We start from the raw sequence: 22,013 nt of genomic DNA on the forward strand, positions 1-22,013 counted from the left end.
ATCGTTTGCGCGGACCAAAGTTAGTCAAATACACGCACACAAACACACAGAATGAGAGAAAAAATGAAAGGTGAAAGCATGCTGTCCTGAATTAAGTCCTGTAAGAAGAGACTTTCCGTTTTGAAGGCGGATGTGAAACCAGTTGATCACGAGGACCGTGATGTCTGCTCGACCAGGAACTCAGGAGATTTTTCTTTTCAACTTGTTCGAACTTTGTGTACGTGTACAAAGCACTTTGACCTCTGATCACTGTCACAAGACGACGGGAGTGGAGGTCGTTATTCAATATCTACACTATAAATAGATGTGAACTTTGACTCCGTGAAGCCAGGAAGTCAACCAAACACTGAGGTCACTCAAGCAGAACAGTGCAGGTAGTTATAGTCAGTTTTAATCTCAGTGCACAGGTAGACGGGGGGAAAAAACAAGAAGGAAGAGAATAATTAGAGGAAAGAGCAGAAGACAGGGACGATGCAGGGCTTAAGGTCTGAGGGTTGTCTGCCCTTGGCTACATGAGACCTTACCTCAAGGGTTCACCTTTCTTGAATTCGGTGTAAACAAAGCCCAGACTGATAGACTACTATATGAACAAGAGCTTTCATAAAAAACCGCCTTAGATAAGGAAGGTTCTAGTAGCAAGCTTTGGTTCAGAAACTTCGTGTCAACAGCACGACTCAAGTGTCGGTGGAAATGAAGCAACGGGTTCAGGCTGTTTACCGTTATTTACAGAAAGCTGAGGAAAACAAACAACCAGCCAAACAAACAAAATTTCTCTTTGTCTAATAATATGTCGATGGGCAGTACACAATCACTTTGCATTGAGTGACATAACCCTGCTTTTGTCATCCAGAATTTTATTTTGTGTAACATGTCAATGACAGCTCATAGATCACTCAGTAATTATATGGACAACAACAACTTGTCTACACAGAAAATGTATTTCCAGTTAATGAAATGTGTCATCTATGAACATGAGTCTGTAGAAAATCAGTGGTCATCGCTCATTTAATATCTGTGTTAATATCACTTTGATGAGGAAAATTGACATCAACTCAGGAGTCAATCAACATGTGATCGTTGTCAAAGCTTTCACTTCTCGCAGACTTATTGTAACAATGAACAATAACGAAAATTGAAAAGGAAAGTTACAGTACGGAATTTGGCAAAATAAACTAAAATAACATAGAAATAAGATGAAAGCATGTTACAAGTAGAACAGCAGAAGATTACTAGGAAGAGTGTAGATGAGGTAGACCATACAGTCAGTAGTTTATGTTCTTCTCTCCTGCCAATGTTTGTCTGCCGGGGTTAACAAGGACAAGTTTTTAAAAAAATTCTGTTTCACAACAGAAATCACAGATGTAAAGGGAGCATGATAAAAGAACGATTAAAACACGAAAATAAATATCACAGATAAAGGTAACAGAAAATTTCTTTAACATCAAAAAAGCAGTTTAACTGACCAGGTGATGATTTCTGCGATAATTATTTAGCTGCTCATGTACAGGTGGATTATACACTTTAGAGAGCTTATTTAAAATAATTTTCTGTCTCGAAGATGTATTTTGCTATAAATAAATTGGCAGTAGACATGAAATTAGAGAAATCACACACATTGGAGCAGTCAACCATTAAGAAGAAGATATTTATAATCACGAGGATGAGGTGTGAATGAACAGACAGCTCGTGGCACAATGAGACAGGTGTTTGTGTGTGTGTGAATGACCCTAGGTCACAACAAGCTGATCATACTACAGACTGTAGTTTATCCTGATACATAAGTAAGTAGCCACACAGTTTATCACATTAAGTAAACCAGTTTATTTTAAACAAAGCATCAGTATGGTCATTAAAAACATTTTTTGAAAACTTTGTTCTTTTGACAACTGAGTATTACTGGGATACATACACACATGACAACATTTTCCATATTAACTCAGTCATGCACGCAATCCTTCCTCGCCTCGTACACAAACACGTAAACAAACACACGAACAACAAACACAGAGTTCAACACGGGCGTCAAAACAACTTCGATGCTTTGTTTGTAACAATATCTCGAAATCATTTTATAGTAGATAAATATATATATTTGTTGGAGAATGGTGTGTGGAGCAAAGAAGCGAATGAGCAATGTCTTATAAATGTGCTGTGTATGTATTTATGTATGTATTATGTATTTATGTAGGTATTTAGGTATGTAGGTATGCCTGTGAGCTCGCTTGTATGCAGAAAGCACTCTGAACACCCTGTAAGGGGAGAGAACTCTTTCCTCAACTCTCCTCGATTGTCACGAAATAAAGAAACTCGCTTTAGTTTGCTGTCAGCATCACAAAGACCAAAAGTTATCGACAGCAACATCACAGTGACAGATATACAGAGTGCTCCTCAATTAGGACAAAAGAGGTTTGGTCTCGTCTACTTCCGGTGTAGCAAAGAGAGGCGCGCGCTTCTTGGGCTTGCGCAGTCGTTCCAGTGCGCGCCGCGCGCCGTGCTTGGTTTGCTGGAAGGCCAGGCGGTCGGCCGTGTCCTCCAGGTCCTGCTCCTTAGGCCAGGTCTTGAAGGACCAGCCAACGTACATGGGGCGGCCGCACCGGTAGGGGGCGCGCGCGAAGTAGTGCGAGACGGTAGTGACGCGGTGCACCAGCATCGACAGGAACTGTACGATGAAGAGGATGCCGTAGATGAAGACAAATGTCAGACCTGTGGCAGAGACATGCTTATGTTGGTCAGTCATCCTGAGCCAGACTGCATGGGAGGGCGTAAACAATTCTGAAATCTTAAGTCGACTTTGCTAAGATCGGTCTTAATAGTCGACTTTGTACAGGACCACTCAAGTCTCATTTCAAGACCTCACATGCGCACAAGCCCGCGGAAATTACTGGAAGTTGAGTTAAAAATTTAAACTTAACCTCAAAACTGACTTCAGGCCTCACATTAAAGCAATTTTAAAGTTGCACTCTTAGATTAACTTTTTACTTTCATCCTTCTGTTGTTCTGAAATGAAAAAAAATTTAATATGTCCACTCGTTACAAATGTGTACAACAGGTTGTGTATAACAGGATGTTTAGACAACAAGCTGTTTACAGCAAGCTGTCTATAACTAGCTGAGGATCTGACCGATGGGGTTGGCTCCAAGGACCGTGAGCTCGCTGTACGGCGCCAAGGAGCTGATGAGGATGATCCAGAGGGCGTTGCTGACTGCCAGAATCATCAGCCAGTTGTTGCGCAGCTCTGCTAGCTTTTCTGTATACATGCCACACACACACACACATCAGCTTCAGAAAACATCATGCTATTTTTTAAATAGTGAAGATGGTGAGATTTGATGCTGCTATCAAGCTAGAAAAGTGAAAGGTTCTGTATTGTTTTAAAGAAATGATTGACTCACAATATTGGAAGATTTTTGTAGGGGTCTTAGTTGTCTTAAAATCCCGTCAGCTTCTAGTTCTAGTCATTAAATATTAAAGATAGAAAGGTTACAGTCACTAAAAGATTTTTTGGGGGGAAGATCAGTGGAACCTCGCATCAAAGATAAGCTGACATCGTCCACGTTTCTAATTTTGAGAACATTTTGAATAATGTCTAAACTGACTACACCTTCGAGAAAAAAAAAAGTGGTTTGCATGAAAAAAAAAAAAAAATTCACGCCGAGGGCTCAAAAATAATGTTGTTCTCCCTTCTGCACTTATCACTCAATGATGTAGCTCGTGATGAGAAAGGCGATACACGTGACCGGATGTACGATTTACTAAGTGTGTGGCGCAGTCACCTTGTTCACAGGCCATCACATTACCAAAAGTTTTTCACTCACTTTTGACCTCGCCCTCCAGCCCAAACGCCTTGAGGTCAGGCTCCAGACACACTGCCCGCAGGTTCTCCCAGAATGCTTGCTCGTAAGCGTTTGTGTCTTTCAGGAAGTGGGTGGGCGTGTCTTCCAGCACAGCGCGCATGCGCATAGCTTTTTGCTGTCCTGGTGTTAGAGAATTATTACATGGTTAACTCCCTTAACTGGACGACTAAGAGATTTACAAAACATGTTTTTAATTAAAATAAATACTTTTTAAAGACAATGTCAGAGGTTAACAAAGAAAAAAAAATCAAATCTTCTCAAATTAAAAAAAATTCTGAAGTTTTGGTTTTTTCTTTCCAATTGTGAAACCGGCATTGTCTGAAGAATTAATATCTGAAAATCCCACAGGTACAACACCAATATAGAAAAGGTTGATTCAGAAAGAACTTATCCAAGTTCTGTTGCTGAGGTAAACACGTGGTCTCAAGATAATCACATTTTCGTGTTCATAATATTTGTACAGCTCAGTATAAACTTTTCCTGTTTGTATTTCATGTGATGTGGGAACACATTTCTGAAAGAGCTTAACGCCTTTACATTAATTTATATTTCTCAAAAGAATCTTTTTTCTTACTTTCAACAGGTTCGCGGAGTTTAGAGATTGCGTACATCAGTCGCTTGATGTGACCTGTAGATGGAAAAAAAAATGTTATAGATCTTTGCAAACCTATTTTTTTCTGATGAAGAGGAAAACAAACAGCAAACACTTCGCTTAACCTCTCTTTTCTCCATCATCCTCTACTTCGGTTTGTTTATTTATTTCACCGATATATTTCTTCCTTATCTTACTTCCGTTATTTAGTCAGTGTGTATGATGACATGTCAGACCTTGGGAGAGATACAAGCTTCCTTATATACACAAACACTTACATGTGGTGGAGTGTGTGAGAGAGTGAAACAGAGAGAGACAGAGACTAGGAAGTGTGTTAGTGAGAGAATAATGATGCCACAGAGATCCCACCTTCCTTCATGATGCCCAGCTCGCTCTCGATCTCCTTGCGACCCAGAGCCTTGAGGATCTCCATGTCCTTGGGTACACGGATCTGGTTCCGCCAGAAGTTGTCGCGGTACATGGCCAGCCCGATCTCCATCAGCCAGTGGTCCACGTTGCCCTGTTGACACCAACACCATCACGTGACCACCACAAACACTTTCAGTTGTTGGTATTGACTAGTATGAGTGTCGTGCACGAGTCTTTGCTGGAACATGTTCACGAGGATGAGGGAGTCGGCGAGTCTGTTTACACGTGTATTTGTGTTTGTGTTCTATAATGTTTAATTAAGACATATATATACATACCGGCACTCTGTACTCGATCTCGAAGGTAGGGATGACGGCGATCATCTCCTGCAGGAAGTGGATGTGGCCGCGTGACGTCACACCCAGCTGCATCAGCTCCAGCTCCGTCATACCCGAGATGAAGAGGGTGCTCTCGTAGCCTTGCCGCTTGAACAGCTGCAGGTACTGGGCCTACACACACAGGTCAGGTGTCTTCTGGTACTTTGCACGTGTTCATGGATTAGTCGTCATTAGTGGCATCATTAGCACTTTTTCCTTAATTATTTGATTATGTGCATGTGCTAGATAGAAAGATAGAAAAAAAGAGAAAAGAAACAGGAAAGAGATGAAAGGGAGGGAATTTGAAACTTGGATGTTGAAAACGAGATCATAACCATTACTCAGTAAAATACAAATGAATGTATTTTAAACTATTTTTTAATTATTTTTTTACTATTTTAGCTAAACCAGCAAAGTCATATTAATTTGAAAAATACATTTTCACACACACACAGACACAGAGATTTAACAACATACATGCATCTCCTGTGGCAGCCAGTCTTCTACGGGGACTGGCACGGATGCTGACAAGGTTTCAATGTTGACATCAATCGTGTGCTGCTTCACTGTTTGTGGGAAATAAAAACAATTTTTTCAGCAATCGTGTACCACTTTATTGCTTGTTTAAGATCAGAACAATTTTATCCCTTTCTTGAGGCAAATATACAGCCACTGACAATTTAGTGACATGCCAAACCTGTGCAAAACACTCGCTGATAAATCCATGAATAAGGGTCCACTGGTCCACCCATCAAGAAAAATCACACAAATTGTAGGAAAATTCATCTCTCTGTCATTAACAGTAATGGCCTACATGAAATAGCTGTCAGTGACAGAAAGACTGACAGAGATGCCCCCAACCACTGACCTACCCGCCGTGTTGACCAAGTCCTCAGTCTTGGGCTCGGTGCTGTCGCTGGTCACCGAGGAGTCGGACACAGGTGGCGCTGATGGTGCCACGGGGCCGGTCTGCACTTCAGAGTCGTATTTCTGGGATTTGGAGGCTTTACTTTCGAAGCAGCTGCAACATAGAATCAGAGTCCACGATGTAAAAGTTGATGGATAGATGAATAGAAGCAATTAAGGAATAATAAATTTATGAAAGCAGTTGGGTACTTCACCTCCAGCCGTTGAGGTTTATGTAGATGACCTTGTGAATTGACAAAGGACATAACCACGTATGTCCTAGAAATAAACCAAGTTCTGTTTACGAATACTTTCCTTTTACGAGAATGGTACATTGTTTTACACGAATAAATGTGTTTTAGAGTGTTGACGCCTGTCTTAATAAAACTGCATACAGGACACAGAGAACATGCACACCTATTCACATATAAATATATATATAAATTTGTCCACTATGCCCACATTATTCAAAACCTTCAGACAGATTCATGCAAAGGTAGTCTATTTTAGTAATTTAAAAGTATACAGGAATAAACGACTTTTGGTTTAGAGTGTGAGCAAGATCACTTACAAGAAGATTTCTTCCAGAACTTCTCGAATTCTCTTTAGCCAAGGGACGTCCTTTGTGGGGACCGTGACTGATGCTTGCTCTCGGGTGCCTTGCAACGAAAAATACGATTAGTGACGAACCAATAACATTTTTTCTATCGTTAGTTTTGTAGGTATTGACATTGCATTACATTACATTTAAATGGAAACACTATTTCGGTGCTGGGTGACTTCAACCGTTTCTGTGACAAACTTCGGTCCTTCTCAGTTACATTGACCTATGTTCGCGAATAATCTTTGGCTAACCACAAGCAGATGAGGGTATTTTGTTTGCCAGACTTCTTTCTTTGAAAAAAAAGTTTACAGTTAAAATATTCTTGCAGTGAATAAACCTGATAATATAGAACAGAATAAGGTAACTGAGCACAACTCACCCCAGCTGGAGTCAGTGATGTTGCAGATGCTGTAGATGGTCAGCACGAGGTAACCAGAAGGTAAACACAGCAGGTACCAGATGCCATGGATCAGACAGTAGGCTTCCAGAGGATGAAGCATGGCGGCGAAGAGAAAGATTCCAGTCAGTCCAATAAAATACAGGGTAGTAACAGACATCGGGATGTCCACACTCATGTCTGCAAGATTCACGACAGCATTTAGAGATAATTTCACTAAAATACAACATATTAACAAACATCACTACATCCATGTTTCTGGAGTATAAATGACAGTCAGAAGTGATAAAATATTTGTAAAGTAGTCAATAAAATGAAATACAGAAAAAGGAAAGATAATAAAGAATGATCAGCAATAACATCTTCGTGGCCATTACCATACAGTTATCAGCCTTTATGATTGTATGAGAAACAATATACAGAGGTGTATTGTTTCATCTAGCGGCCCGGTGGCGCAACGGTTAGCACTGTTAGCGCCTGTCACCAATACAGTGAAGGTTGGCTGCCCTGAGTTCATTTCTCGTCTCGGGCATGCTGTTCTTTCTCTGCACGTGGCACCTGTTTACAGGGCTGGCTGCTCTCCGCCAAGGACGGTCCCAAGCCCGGCTGAAAAAGGAGGAGGGTTTGGCGTGGGGCCAGCACCCCCACCCCGTAAAAACAAATCCTTGCTACTAAAACATCGACAACAGTAAACTGTCGTCGATGGCCTATGCACCAGGAGGTGCGAAGGGCAATAATAATAATAATAATTGTTTCATCTCTCTATGACAACATGCATCCCTCACATGTAGGACAAACAAGTTATTTCTATGACAGAACGAAGAGGAATCAAGAAGTTCCCGCCAGTTATTAGTGTAGGGACCTACGCTGATTGGGCGACTGAGTGGTTGTGGTGGTGGTGCTGGAGTCGCTGTCGTTGACGAGGACGGACGACTGTCTGTCAACACCATCGCTGATGTCCTCGACGATCTGCTGCACGGTGCCCACCACCACGGCCGTCATGATGATGGCGTAGATGAAGGTGTAGGCCTTGGCAGCCTGAAGACGATTACATTCGATGTGTGTTACAGTGGATGTGTAATTCATGTGTTGGGTAGTGTCTGTGTTGTGTAGAGTATGTGTTGTGAAGTATTTATGTTGTGGAATGCTGTTGTTGTGTAGCTCATGTGTTGTGGTGTGGTCAGTGTATAGTCAACTCACCGTAATCTGCGAGTTCTGGCTGGCGTAGAGACACAGAAAAGCGAAGAACAGGGACATGAGGATCTGCACGATGATGGTGGCAATGACATCCACAGACCAGGCATAGGACAATCCACCTGCACAGACACGTGTCTCTTCACAAATCTTTCCTTTCGTAACATCCCGCCCCTACAAAATCATCATGATCTGGTCCAAGATTTCTTCCTACCTCAATAGTATAACATGTACACCCGTTCTAATCATCAAAATATTTTCTTTGCGCCTACAAAACACATCCTAGTAAACATCATCATTTAGTAGAGACAAAAACAGAAAAACAAAAAATAAAAATAAGAGTAGACAAGAGCAGAGACACAGACAAAGATAAAGACAAGGAGATAAAGTCAGGATAGTAGTAGCAAGGGGAGCTAACTGGATACGATGAGGATGACTGTGGATGGTCCGATGAGCGTAGAGAAGAGAAGCAGACATTGGTAGAAGAGGAAGAGGAGTGGAACCCCGTAGTTGAGGACTCGCACGTAGCGCCACTCCTTGACAATCAGCATGAGGTTGGCCAGGGTGGACGCCACCCAGCGGCGGCGCTGTTTGTAGAACTCTTCAAACTGACTCGGGCAGTTGGTGATGTTCTCCGCTGCTGCGCAGTACTCAATGCGCCAGCCGCTCTGCACCTGCAACGGAATACTTACAGGTGATTGACAGGTAAATAACTACTTTAAAATTACGAGGAGTTGAAGATTTTAGAAACAACAGCATGAGGAGGAAAGTGAGACAAAGATGAACTTTGGGTAAGTAGTCAAACATCCTAAGTACTTGACGATTATCAAGGGCAAGAACTCTGGAGTGATTACCATCAGGGTGCACAGCCAGCGGTCCTCGCCCATGTCTTTGGTCAGGAAGTCGAAGGGCGTCTCCACTCGGCGAGAATATTTGGGCAAAACATCGGCCAGAGCTCGGCATCGGTACACGCTGAAACATCCGGGTGCGCACAGCACTGACCCCAGCACGTGCTCCGCTGCCTGTTGATAATAAATATTAATTTAATATCAAGAGAATCAAATAAAACTGAATTTTTTTTTACCAGAACACTGGTTTAAATTACCTGGTTATGCAATAAAAACAAAACAAAATCTTTGTAAACATAAGCAGATAAACTCTTCGCTTTGCTACCTTTTGAAACCAGTGGCCGATGGCGTACTCGAAGAGCTGATACCAAACTAACGGTCCACCGCCCGTGGGGTGTGTGCGCGCGCATACGGCACCGATGACTGGTCACGTGTCATGAGGTCCAGAAGCGCTTCCACCGAGTCCGGGGTGAAGAGGACATCAGCATCAGTGGTCAGAATAAAGCTCTCCTCATCCTCTGAAAGTACAATCTTTTCTGAACTTGGAAAACATGGAAAACTACAGACGAAAAAAAGAGAACTAAGAAGAGGCGTCGTTTATTTCACTGTAAGGTTAGAAGACAGACAAGCAGGAGTCTTTGAGAGACAATTTAAGGTTATGACCTTTACAGACTCGCCAAAGAGCGACACAAGCAGGATCTGTATACAATGCCACTATATGTATATTGAATGGCGAGAAAACAGACAGAATATAGTTTCTCAAGTCACGTGACACAAGGAAATGACATAAGGAGTGTGGGAAACCCTGAGGAAGCTTCACAAACCTTGTTCCAGAAAATCCAGCACATAAGACATGTACATTACTTGGCTCCATCGCTTTTTGTTTTTCACCTGAAGAGTGAAATAAGAAATAAAATACTGGAGTCAGCAACTTGATAGAAGCGAGTCGATTGAACTTTACAATGTACACTTTGATTTACCTGTAGATATCTGACAAATTACTGAACACAGGATAGTTGATGTGTACTTGAGTTATTTATATTTTAAATAATTATTATCTGTACAGGTATGATTAACTCACCTGTGTAACATTAACATATCTATTTATGGATTATTATTTAATCTGGACACACGACTAACTGGCTTGTGGGCACATAACTGATTTACTTGTAAACACAAGTTCACCTGTATTGTCCACCTGTTTATCTGTAGGCTGACCACTGGTCAGAAGTCTTCCTCGATTGCCCTCAACACTAACGTGTGCTTGTTTTTGTTGTGTCTGTGTGTGTGTGTGTGTGTGTTTGTGTGTGTGCGACTATGTTGAATGGAATGGTGAAACACTTCTCACCAGCATGCTGTCCTTAAGGTGGATGTTGAATGGCATGGCCTTGCTGCGGGGCCCAGGTAAAGCCCAGCTCAGTTTGAGGCCGTAAGGTGTCGCTACCTTCGTGCAGGTCTCCGGCTTGATTCCTGTGGTGAGAACACGTGTCTCATGGTCAACATCAGACAGTCGTCAAGAATGATTGCAGATGTATAAAATAAAATATATAAAAGTTTCCATTTTCCTCGTAGCCTGAATGAAAGGAAGTAAAATGAAAGTGGCTCAACGTGTCAATTTGTTCCTTCCGCCGGCTTTTACTTTCCCTAATAAATCAGGTTCGCTGAGTGCTCCTAGGCAAACATTGAACATGGAATCATCTGCTTCGTTGTAGAGCACACTATGCATCACGTGACGGCTCTTCACAGTAAAGTCTGGAATCCTCTCCCCACTTACCTACCACTGAGTCTTTACACATTGTTTCCATGAGCACTGCTCCTAAAACAGTATACTGACGTATATAAAAGTATATAAAGCTACTAACTCGTTCTCTCATCATCATCTCTTCAGCTATTCAAAATATCAAAGTAAAATACATAGTCAAGCTACTGCTTGTTCTCCTTTATATAAATTTTAGAATTGTCCGGGAAAAGATAGTCTCCCTTTAAATGACGTCGGCAACAATAGAAGGATGAATACTAGTCAACATCCAGTCGGACAACGCACACTAAGTACTGAGAATACAGTTTCGTAAACCGAGATGACATCGTGCAAAACAAGTTTCTATCGACGTGCTATCGCATAAGTACTTCGCATGCCCTGCCCTCCAGTGCGCATGTCCTTACCCAGCGTGCTCTCGAGCAGCGAGACGAGAACGAGGGCGAACTCGGACAGCTCGCGCTGCTTGACGCCGCCATCAAAGACGATGTGTGACTCGAAGCATCGCTCGCCCTCCGCCTGCGCCTTGTTGATGAGGTTGATGGACTCCAGCAGCTGCCGCATCTCGTGTTCTTCCTGCAACAAACAAACAGTCCACAGCTCACTTCCTCTCGCTCTCCATCTCTCTCACCTCCCAGTCAGGAGGGATTTGTTGATGAGAGGAGACAATGTTTATTATCTTTCTCTGTCGGTTAGAGCCTGCTAGCGCGTTCCTTGAACGGTTCAATGCAACCAGCGCGCATGGGTTTCCTTTTCTTATTTTTTTATTCTCATGTTTTCTGTCTTTTCTTGGAGAGAGAGAGAGTGACAGAACAAATATAGAGAAAGCGACTACTTTAAAGACAAAAACAGTTCTTTCTTCAAGAGTGTATTAATCTTCTAATCTGCTAATAAATGGAACGATTGAAAGAAGGAAAGCAGACAGACAATGAAGAAGATTCAAAAGACGATGGGTGGTCAGTCTGAAGTGCTACAGTGCTACCTAACCAGACAGTGGTACCTCTCTGTACATCGTCGTGCAGATGTAGATCTTGGTTTTCCCTTTGGATGTGACTTTTTTCTTGCCGGACAGACTGCTGAGGATGGGCCTGGCGTTCAGCAGGATACCCGTGTCTTGAGCAGCACCGCTGTACCCGGGTATGATAAACAGCTGCAACACAACACACATAATACGTTTACTGTCATCTTGCTTGCATGCAATACCGTAAAACACAAGTTGTCACAGGTGGGAGAGTGTTTTGGTAAGTTGTCACACGTGTACCATGGTGGTGGTCTGCTCTTGTCTCAATAGTCTCCCTTGTTCCAAGATAGACGTGTATTTATGTCCGACATTTGCTTAGTAATGTCAAAAGCTTGTGATCTTTGAGTTAGAAAAACAGGTTTTATATTGAGAAAGATGTTAATTAAGGTCATTAGATTCCAATTCCAATATGGACATTATGAAACTGCTTTTGTTTACTTTGCTTTCTTGAAGCAGAAGGACCGGATCAGAATGGAAGAGACGCCAGGTGAAGCCCAGGTGAGCCACGGCGAAGCAGATTCCACCCAGCAGGTAGAAGATGACGTAGTCCGAGTCCCACTCACAAATGCTGTCAATCAAAGCCTCGCAGATGGGGCTGGCCAGTAGCAGGGTCAGCACGAGGGGCGTGACCAGGATAAGGGGCGGGGCCAGGGCGCCACGCATGATGTGCAGGTGACAGGTCGCGAAGGACAGCGCGTAGGCGGCAAGACCCGTTCCCATGGTTACAGACACAGCCACCAGGGCGGCAGAGCTGTCCACGGCGTTGGTCAGGTCCCAGGCATCGATGAAGGCCGACTGGTTGCCACTGAAGACCCGAGACACGCTCACCCCGGAATCGAAGGAGTAGATGAGGATGCTGGCGGCGATAACGAAGAGGAGCTTGAAGGTGTGGAGGATGAAGGCGGCCTTCCAGGCTGCGGGCAGGAACTGAACCTGCTGCGCCGCGGAGCTGTGTGCCAGTGCGTGCCGCCTCTCCAGCTCCGAGCTGGAAATGGTGTTGCTGCTGCTCAGGGTGAGATCCTCTTCTATGTCCCTATCCTGTTGGCAGTCACAGCAAGGGTTATTTTAATATTTATCTTGCAAACAGTTTATTTTATTTTTGTTTTGTAAACTTCGACAAATTATTCGGCTACTACGAGGAGCAATACCGATATGTTATTAAGTCTGATCCTTGTGTTATTTTCCATTTCATATGCTGAATCAGACATCCTCACAGCTATTTAATCGTTCTTTACTTTCTTCGTTTGATCTGGGGTCACTATCCTGTATTAGTTCTCAGCGAGTGGGTAGGCTGGGTAAACATAGTAGCTGACATGGCTTGCTACAGAGTCAATAGTCAACAGTCAAGTCAGTCCACCCCTTTAAGTTCACACGGCCGGGGTCTGTTCACTTGACGGTGGTCCATAGACAGATTTCCGGGTCACGTGGCATGCCATGAGGTGGGTGTCTTTGCGAGGATTGCTTACCATTGATGCGTTTTCGTTAGCGACTACAAATGAAGCTGTTGACTAATCAAGTATTTATTAACAGCGTTTCTTACCAAGGAGGGGTCCACATCGTCGGTCAGAGCGAGGCGCCGGAGGAAGCTGGGTAACCAGGCGATGGACAGACACAAGATGGCTATCACCACGTGCCAGAGGTTGGTGTCGAGTGTCGTGGTCTCTGACAGCAGGTAGCCACCCACGCCCACCCCCAACACACTGGCCACCATCCCGAAACACGACAGCCAGACCGGAAGCAGCGACACCAGCTTCTTTCCACGTAGGGTCAAGGTCAGAATGAGGTTATCCACAGAGGGCAACAGTATGGGCGCCGCCAGCAGCAGTAAGGACAGGGGTGGCGAGTACTGACCCAGCACCCAGTAACACATGACACACAGACCTACAGCTTCCAGCGCTGCATTCAACACGCTCTGTAACATGACATGACATGACATAATATGACATGACACCATGAAAAAGTAAAACCTAAGGCAATACAGCTACACCTAAGCTACAATAATTATCAGAGCTACATTGATGTCAGTATACCCACCAGAAAGATGCCCTTGATGCTGGGCCAGGGTACGGCTTTGTCCAGAACCCCAAACCACAAGGCGCGGAGCATGTTGACAGCAGGCGGGATGGCGAGAACTAGGAACATGAGGATAAACATCGCCGTGTACCTCGTCCACCCCTCGTCGTTGGCGTCGTTTTGGCTCCGTGCTTCTCGCAGCTTCTGGGCCAGCACTAGTAGAGACACCTTGGCGGACATCAGCGCCGCCAAGATGAGGCAGGCGGCCAGAATGGTCACCACCCACTTCACCACCGGAAGTATGATCAGTGCGAGTGGGCGCACGTCTTCCCGCTGTTTGAGGGTAGCATCCACCCGCCAGTCGCCCTCAACGGACATCTTGCCACGCCGCCGGATGGAGGAGGCGGCGGTGCCGGCGCTGCTGGAGCTGCCGGTGGCCGTGAAGCTGTAGCTGTTGTAAGCGGAGGACGTGCGGCTACCCGTCGACTGGTTGTCATGGTAAGGATTTGCTCCCTGAGCTTTTGGTCTTGCAGACGCCTGATTTGGGGGGTTATTTAGAAGGGGTAAGTCGTCTCTGAACGAGGAGCGAGCAGACGAGCCTCGAAGCTCCATGACGTCAGCAGTAGCAACCGTCGGCGAACGTCTTCAGCATGACGGGCCTGAGGTCATAGGGCAGATAAGGACAAGGCTTTGGCAACTGGGATACAAGAGAGTAAGAAGAGTAGAGAAGAGCTAACGACAGACAGACAGACAGACAGACAGAATAAAGTGTGACAGACCTACAATGCTTGAGGCTGCCAATCGTAGCAAACAATACAAAAAATGTATGCTTAATGTTTAGACAAGAAACAAGTCATTATATAAATCTTTAGTACACATCTAACTCAAGTAAACGTAAAGAGCTTTATTGCTATTAGCTTAAAGTACATTTTGTAACAGTTGATATATCACTAAAGCATAAAAAACGACAAACACCAACAACAAATAAACAATCCATCAAAAAACAAGATACGAAAAATAATCCAATAAAGCCAATCTTCTGTGTTCGATAAACTTTTTTAAAATAATTGTTTCTGTATTAATAAATGTCTTTCTACACATTTTTGTTAACTCACTATCATTGTTTGTCCCTCTGCTTATTGAATTTTGTAATTCCACCGATAATGTAATATTAGATAATTTCCAGCAGTCTACAAACAGTATTACAATTTTTTAAGTTTAAAAATTGCTCTGAAAAGTTGTAGGCCAAACTAGGGGAGATAGGCAACTGCTTTTCTAGGACTAATAAACTATAGTTACCTCCCCTAACTTGGCCTCAAAAAAGGGAATAAAGTCACAAAATGAAACTTTAAAAACAAAACAAAAAATTCAAACTTGCAATAGTTCCTTTCCTTGGAAGATTTCTTTTAAAAACAAACAAACAAACAAACAAACAAACAAACAAACAAAAACAATTAAAGACAAACCTTCAGAGAAATAAAATAACTCTGGCATGTAGAACCATCCGAGTCACACAATCTGAGTGTTGGTCAACTTAGAAAATACACTGGTGAGAAAGTATTGTGCAGATGTTTCTCTCAACCTTTATGTACCCCTCCAGCTTTTCGTGTATGAGAACTTACAGACCGAATTTATCATGTAAGTTATATTATAAAAAAAATCATAAGACCTTAGGCAGGGCTTCTGCCAAGGCTAAATTCTTTGGGTTCCCAGGGACCCCTTCTTCAGATTTTTAAGGGGTCCTGTTCTTTGCCCAAATTTTGAAGGACCCATGACGAATTGAAGGGGTCCTCCGAACTTTTAATGCGTACTGTACGCAATTTTTGGCGTAAGCAGAAGCCCTGCCTTAGGGATATCATTTTACCCTTTTAGTACTTCACATTAAAGTGTGTTTCTAAAGAAATATTTTATTCATGCTGCAGGTCTCAGGGTGCACTCTCTGCACTGTCGACAGTTGCTAGTACAAGTCTCAGGTCGATGTCGCTATTATCTAACTGTTACCAAACATGTGTCATCATCTTTTAAGGCGACAGCAGCGATAACTTTGCCATATCACATACAGCATCGTTCCTTTATCGACCTCGTGACCTAAGGGTTGAGTCATGCTGTTAATGATACTTTCTAGTAATTGCTATCAGTAAGTAATTAATCTGCGACATAACTAGGGGCTGTTTGTAATTAGACTTTTTAGGCTTAATTAAAGTCAGATATCACCCAATAACGAATAGTTTTTAAACTGAATCGAACTGTCACAGATTTTCATGATGTTTTGTAGACAAAAAGGCAACACGGGTAACGGAAATCTAGATAAGCCTTGAGTTTACATCGTTTTGGTTATCTGCTAATAACTGCGCAGTCTCATCTTCAAAAGCTCGACATATAATCCATAAATGTTCAATGATTTATTTTTCGCCTGTAGAACGTGACTTCCTCAGTTGTTTTTTTTTAAATAGGAATTTGCATCCTTCAATGACGTAGACACACTCAGCTAAAGAAATATCCTTTGAGTTGGTCTTTAACAGCAAAGCACCGAGTAATATATTCTCAAGATTTTTATTTGTTCCTCACTAACAGTTTATCATTTTATCATAAAGAAAATCTTTACAGTACAGAGCAAAGGTTCTTCAAAATAAAACACTAGCGCCCTCTCTGCGTGAAACCACAGACTTGTATTAAGGGACTGCATTCAGATGATTTTTTTCTAGTTAACTACTAAAACGAGGCTGGTGTGTACTAAGCTTCCGGTTTAGGCTCGCAGATACTAACAGAGGAGAACTTCACAAGATGCTAAGTGTTGGTCTCGGCAGACAGACAGCAGTCCACCTCTACACGTGCGTGGTGAAACAATATATTTTGCTTAGAAATAGCAAGTAGATAAATACTCTGCATGTGATATGAACACAACATACAAAGCGAAATAAAGAATAACACAGGCACGGCATAATACATACTCATATTTTTAATAATTGTTATCTAACTTATTTTTAGATGTAAAACAAAAAATATATATTTATGCAACGGAGATTTCAAGACGAAGAAAAGCTATAATCGACAACCTTTGAGAGTAAATAAAATTAGTTACAGAATAAGGGAACTGCCAGTCAAGGACCTCGAGAAAAGACAACAAGAAACAAGGTGTTTTCTAATATCTCCTCTATTCGTCCGCCATAGCTGTAAAGCTGTTACTTGCAAATATCTTATGAAGACAGCAAACAGAATTAGTTATCATAAAGCTGAGAAGATCAGACTCCAGTACAGAGTTTGTCTGGACACATTTATTTTCTATTGTCTACACACTAGAGCTGTGTTAGTGATACATTAGAAACAAATAGTAAAGAGCATTTTAAAGTAAGAGGAAGAAGATAATTTCATGATGTACCTACTGTAAGAGACTTACCTGCTAGGCCCTCCTTGAGTACCGTCTGCAAGCAGCCACCAAAGTTAAGCTCAGTCCTGACTAGATTCGTTGACCGACTTCTTCGTAGAACAGATTTATTTTTCACAATTTGTCGGCTGCTGCTAACTAGAAAGTAAGAACTGAGAAATTTTTAGACCTCTCCATACAACAGTCATACGACGGTCGGGTGGGTCTCCTCTTCGGGTGCCCATCTACTCGGAGTTCATTGGTCCACCGTTTCACGTGACAAGTCGCTGTCATTAGCGGGACTCAACAATTAAAAAGAAACTGTACAGATAACTGAAGGTCAGTGTAATCGTGTCTGTTATACAACGATTAAAGCTGGAGTGACTGAAAGCTTTATACAGTGACAAATCTCCAAACAGTTCTTTCTGTTGAGTTTCTTGCTCACCTCGCCAAAGTCTTTGCAATGACCGTTTACAATCTATCTCCAAAATATTTTAGAAAGACAAGTCCCAAAATATGTCTTGTATGACGCCCTTTAACCCAAGTAATGGAGTAAAATGAAAAAGAGACAGAAAACAAAGGGTAATAAGTGGAGAGGATGATTCCTGATACCTTTATGTAAATAGTCTAAAAGTAAGTAGTAATCAATCCGTTAATGGCGAAGATGTGATTCTGGGAGCTCATTAATGCTGTGTGATGGGATAGGACTATGCTTCTGTCACCTGAATGTCCTGTCCATGGGCATGAGTGCAGAAGAGTACACCTGACTCCTGTATAATCAACATCATTCACATGATGGTGGGACCTCATTGTAAATGATATCTGATGTCTTTGTCAGTAGATTTTGTTATACTATTTCACATCTACTTCATGTCTACCTATATTTACTGCAGAATTTCTTTTCTTTTAATACTTGCATGTTCTAACAGACTTTTCCTTTTTTTTGGACAAAGGCAAGATGTCTTAATTTGTATTGCGCGATCTAGCAACAATTATCCTTTTCATTGCCTATGTAGATTAGTACCAGTTGTCTAACAATACACATCTGTGTTTATACATTTCACCATTGCATTAGAAGTATATTTGTGTAATCTATTAACTGTGTTTGTTGTGTTACCTGGAAATATTTCTCAGAAAAAGTTTAGGTTTTGGAAGGTTTGATCTTCTGACTAGCTGGACCCAAACCGAGAATGATTTGACTGAAAGCTGCGAGGGATGTGGCCAGCACGAATCATGAGATAACTCATTATATCTGTTTATGTCATACATTGTACAACACACAAACTCGCTTGAAAAGTTTTGTCCGATAAGCTTTTATCTCCTTACCACTGGATGGTTCAAGGCGCCACTAGTGTGATGAGTGCGCTTGCACCTAGCCATTAACAATTAAGTTGTCTCATCAGACTCCATTTTCAAACCCCCTCACACTTGCTTTTGGTGGATCATGAGTTGAAGGTTATCTATTTAGCATTCCAGACTAAAATATATCAACATGGTTGCATCAATCATCCACACATCCGAACGCAAGTAAGCAAACAAACACAAACAGCCAGCCTGTCAAATCCACAGATAGAAAAATGTTCCAAATTTTATTAAGATATCCAAAAAGAACTAAGCTTGAAACTGATGATAATTTCTTCCTGACTTCCGTACATCAGACACCGTGCTAATCACTTGCTGTTACACGTTCACTGGTCACAGCAGACGAGAAAGTTTATCGAAAGGTCACAGGAGCTCCGACAGGGTAAAAGGTTCGTTTTTAGAACTATAATTATCATTGAAAAAAATGAAGAGAGCAACCTAGCGATAAGTGTCCCTAACAGTGTCCTCTTTACAGGAAACCCATGACGTGTGAGGTGAGCATGTGATGAGCTGGCAGTGCAAACTAATGTCTGTCCACACCATCCTAATGAACTCCAACAACATTGCGATCCGATGAGATGGCCGCCGTATCGCCGGCTATGTTCCGGTCCTTGGCTATTGGTCGTTGAGAAAATACTGTTTTCTCAGTAAATACTTCGAAACTATAAAGCAACGCATTATCTACACTGAAACCTGCATTTTTATGCGGAAAACACGTTCATCACACGACATCCATGTTTATGTAAAATACCGAACTCTGAAATTCTGCTCGTGTAAAAGAACTAAGCTGTACAAGAACTAAATAACGAGCAAAGAGGTATAAACAATGTGTCTCTACACGTTCACGTTCCTGTGTTTACTGGTTGTCCATCATGCTCGCGCTGCGGATGTGTTCATCATGATCGTGTCCTTTGATCCCTGTGTCACATGCCACACTTTCTGTGTCCAACTTGTTGAGGTCAATCACATCTGCACATTTACATGTCTTCCTTTATCTTTTGACGACACTTGTGCTTTGTAACCGAAAATATACATTAACTGCTTCAAAAATTGTTGTCTTGGCTGCAAAGATAAATGCTTATTGAATGACAGTTTCCACATTGCGGAATAGAAGATATGAATCATGTAAAACATCACGTGTCCTCTGCTATAGACTCTTCTAAAACAGTTTCACCAGTAATTCTATTTTCTATTTGTGCTGGCGAATAGGCGCGCTGACACAAATGAAACAAAATAAACTATTATATAAAATATATTCATATTTAGATTAAAGATATTTTTCCTACAGTGTGTAGAGTAGGTGAGATGCTGAGAAAGACTCTGTCTTGTACACAGACATTTTCGCCCTGCTCACCAGACCAACGTGGTAACAATCTTAGTCAAGGCCGATAAGCCATACGCAAGTCGTCTCGTCTGCTTGTCTCCCTTCATCTAACTTGATTCCGCAATTCCGCTGGTATTCACCCACCGCCCTCCCCACACCTGGCCCCTCCCGTGCTCATCCTCCCGCAAACAGGTTTAGAAAATGAAGGTGAAAGCGGAGGGAGAAGAAAAGACCTGAATGCCGATTGACTGTCTGTCCGTTATTTTTTCTTTTCGCCAGACAGCCAAAGAATCTCAAACGGTTTGCGAAGACAACATGGTGGCAGGCCCTTGATTCAATAAGGGGCAGTAACTGCCGACAACCTCGCTGACGCTGAGGGATGATTTCCCTTGAATGCTGGCTAAAAGAGGCCCGCCGTTAAATTCGTCGTCTTCTTTTGTGTTTCCAGGAAGACGGACTCCTTTCTAAATAGAATCTGATTTTCCAGAGTTATTCGGTTAGTTACTGTCTGTCACACTGCGGACTCTACACAAGGCGACTGGCAGCGTCAGTTCGCTCCCTTTGCGGCCTGTTTCTCACAGTTATAGGAGAGTGAATCACCTTAGTCACTGATTATGAAACATATCTAAATAATCTCTAATAATTTAATCTAACAATTCTAGATAACCGTTATTTTCGTAAACAGTAAAGCGATAAAGAGTAATAAATCAGTTTCTAACAGTCAAAAATTAAAATTGTCCTTTTTTTTAGTTATAGGTAAGCTCGAGAATACCATACCCCAATGGTTCTACGATCAGAAAAATGTCGTTGCGACTAGTATAGACTAACGCCGAGACTAACAGCAGAGAACTTTACAAGTGGCTAAGCATTGGTCTCGGCAGACACCAGTCCTCCTCTACATTCTATTGACATGGTTCAGCAGACGACCTTTGATTACAAAACTGAGGATGCACTACCAGGCTATTGCGCTTATACAGTTACGGATATGAATAAAAATCCTCCACCACATCATAAAAACAAGGGAACGAGCGGAAATTAATATTAATCATTCAAACATCACTGCTTTTCAGATCCTAATCAACCGTGAGAAATACGTCAAGTTAGCAGAGGAAGATTGTAACCGATCCCAAACGTTATTATCCTACAGGAAGGCGCTTGGCAGGTACCCGAGACACAGCTAATGGTCCCTCATTTGACGAACAATGATGTACAGTAATTGCTGTGGTGTAGAAGTTCTGTCCTAAGCGTGGTCCGTAATGTCCACTTGAAGGTCAGGCAACAGACGAATTATCCCATTATACCCACCATTACATACACCGAGGATGCTAAGGCTTACTTGACTTGGCGATCTAGGGAACAGATTTAGCCCTGAGCAAGGAAGAGGGTACAGATGATAGAATGTCGGTCAGAGCTTACTTCAGATGTGTCAGCTACTAACTGCTCGTCGATGACAAAGATGACGGTGGTGAAGCCTCCGGCTAAGTAAAAAAGAAATCCTGCAATTTGACTGGCAAAGTAATGAAGCAAAATCTATTTTAAGCGCTGATGCAGACATCTGCCCTCGGCGAGAAAATCGAGCAGTGGCTTACACTTGTACTATATGCCATCTTGCATCGCTCACCTCCTCACGCAAGCTTGGGCTGGGTGGCTGGGCCCGCCAGGAAATTGATGTATACATTTCTTCATCGATTACATCCATCTTCCCTTGCGTGCCATTGACTATGTCCTTGGGGCTCCTCCTGTGTCCACCCCCGCCCCTACCGCACTCTGTACCCAGACCGACCGGCCACGTGACTGATGCTCTTCAATACCGAGAACTACTGCGATAGCACAGAGCTCACCTTTATCATTGATGCTGCAGACTATCTATATTGAATCTTAATATTCGCAATTATTCCCCATCTGAATCTCGCTCATGCAGTTTGAGGTTCGTTGTCAGTTGAATCTGATCCTCCAAGAACTGTGTTGTGCTGTTTGGTGAGTTCGGTTCCTGATAACACGAGGCCCACACCGTGAACGCACCAAACATGGC

The 22,013-nt window shown here is 42.5% G+C and overlaps 1 protein-coding gene across 1 annotated transcript; it reads right to left on the reverse strand.

Annotated features, from left to right (window-relative positions):
* Window positions 1-845: 845 nt before the first annotated feature.
* Window positions 846-17,541, reverse strand: LOC112557843. Its single transcript, XM_025227921.1, is given in 24 exon segments — window positions 846-2,703; window positions 3,122-3,247; window positions 3,816-3,974; window positions 4,429-4,482; window positions 4,816-4,966; window positions 5,154-5,324; window positions 5,670-5,758; window positions 6,065-6,213; window positions 6,670-6,757; window positions 7,082-7,279; window positions 7,966-8,137; window positions 8,300-8,415; window positions 8,712-8,967; window positions 9,148-9,315; window positions 9,467-9,561; window positions 9,564-9,659; window positions 9,966-10,032; window positions 10,490-10,611; window positions 11,305-11,473; window positions 11,898-12,047; window positions 12,357-12,956; window positions 13,459-13,830; window positions 13,953-14,590; window positions 17,329-17,541. Coding segments are annotated over 23 exon segments (4,470 nt in total). The 5' UTR covers window positions 14,544-14,590; window positions 17,329-17,541; the 3' UTR covers window positions 846-2,392.
* Window positions 17,542-22,013: the final 4,472 nt, after the last annotated feature.

This window comes from Pomacea canaliculata, linkage group LG2 (genome assembly GCF_003073045.1).
Source record: "Pomacea canaliculata isolate SZHN2017 linkage group LG2, ASM307304v1, whole genome shotgun sequence".
NCBI lineage: Eukaryota > Metazoa > Mollusca > Gastropoda > Architaenioglossa > Ampullariidae > Pomacea > Pomacea canaliculata.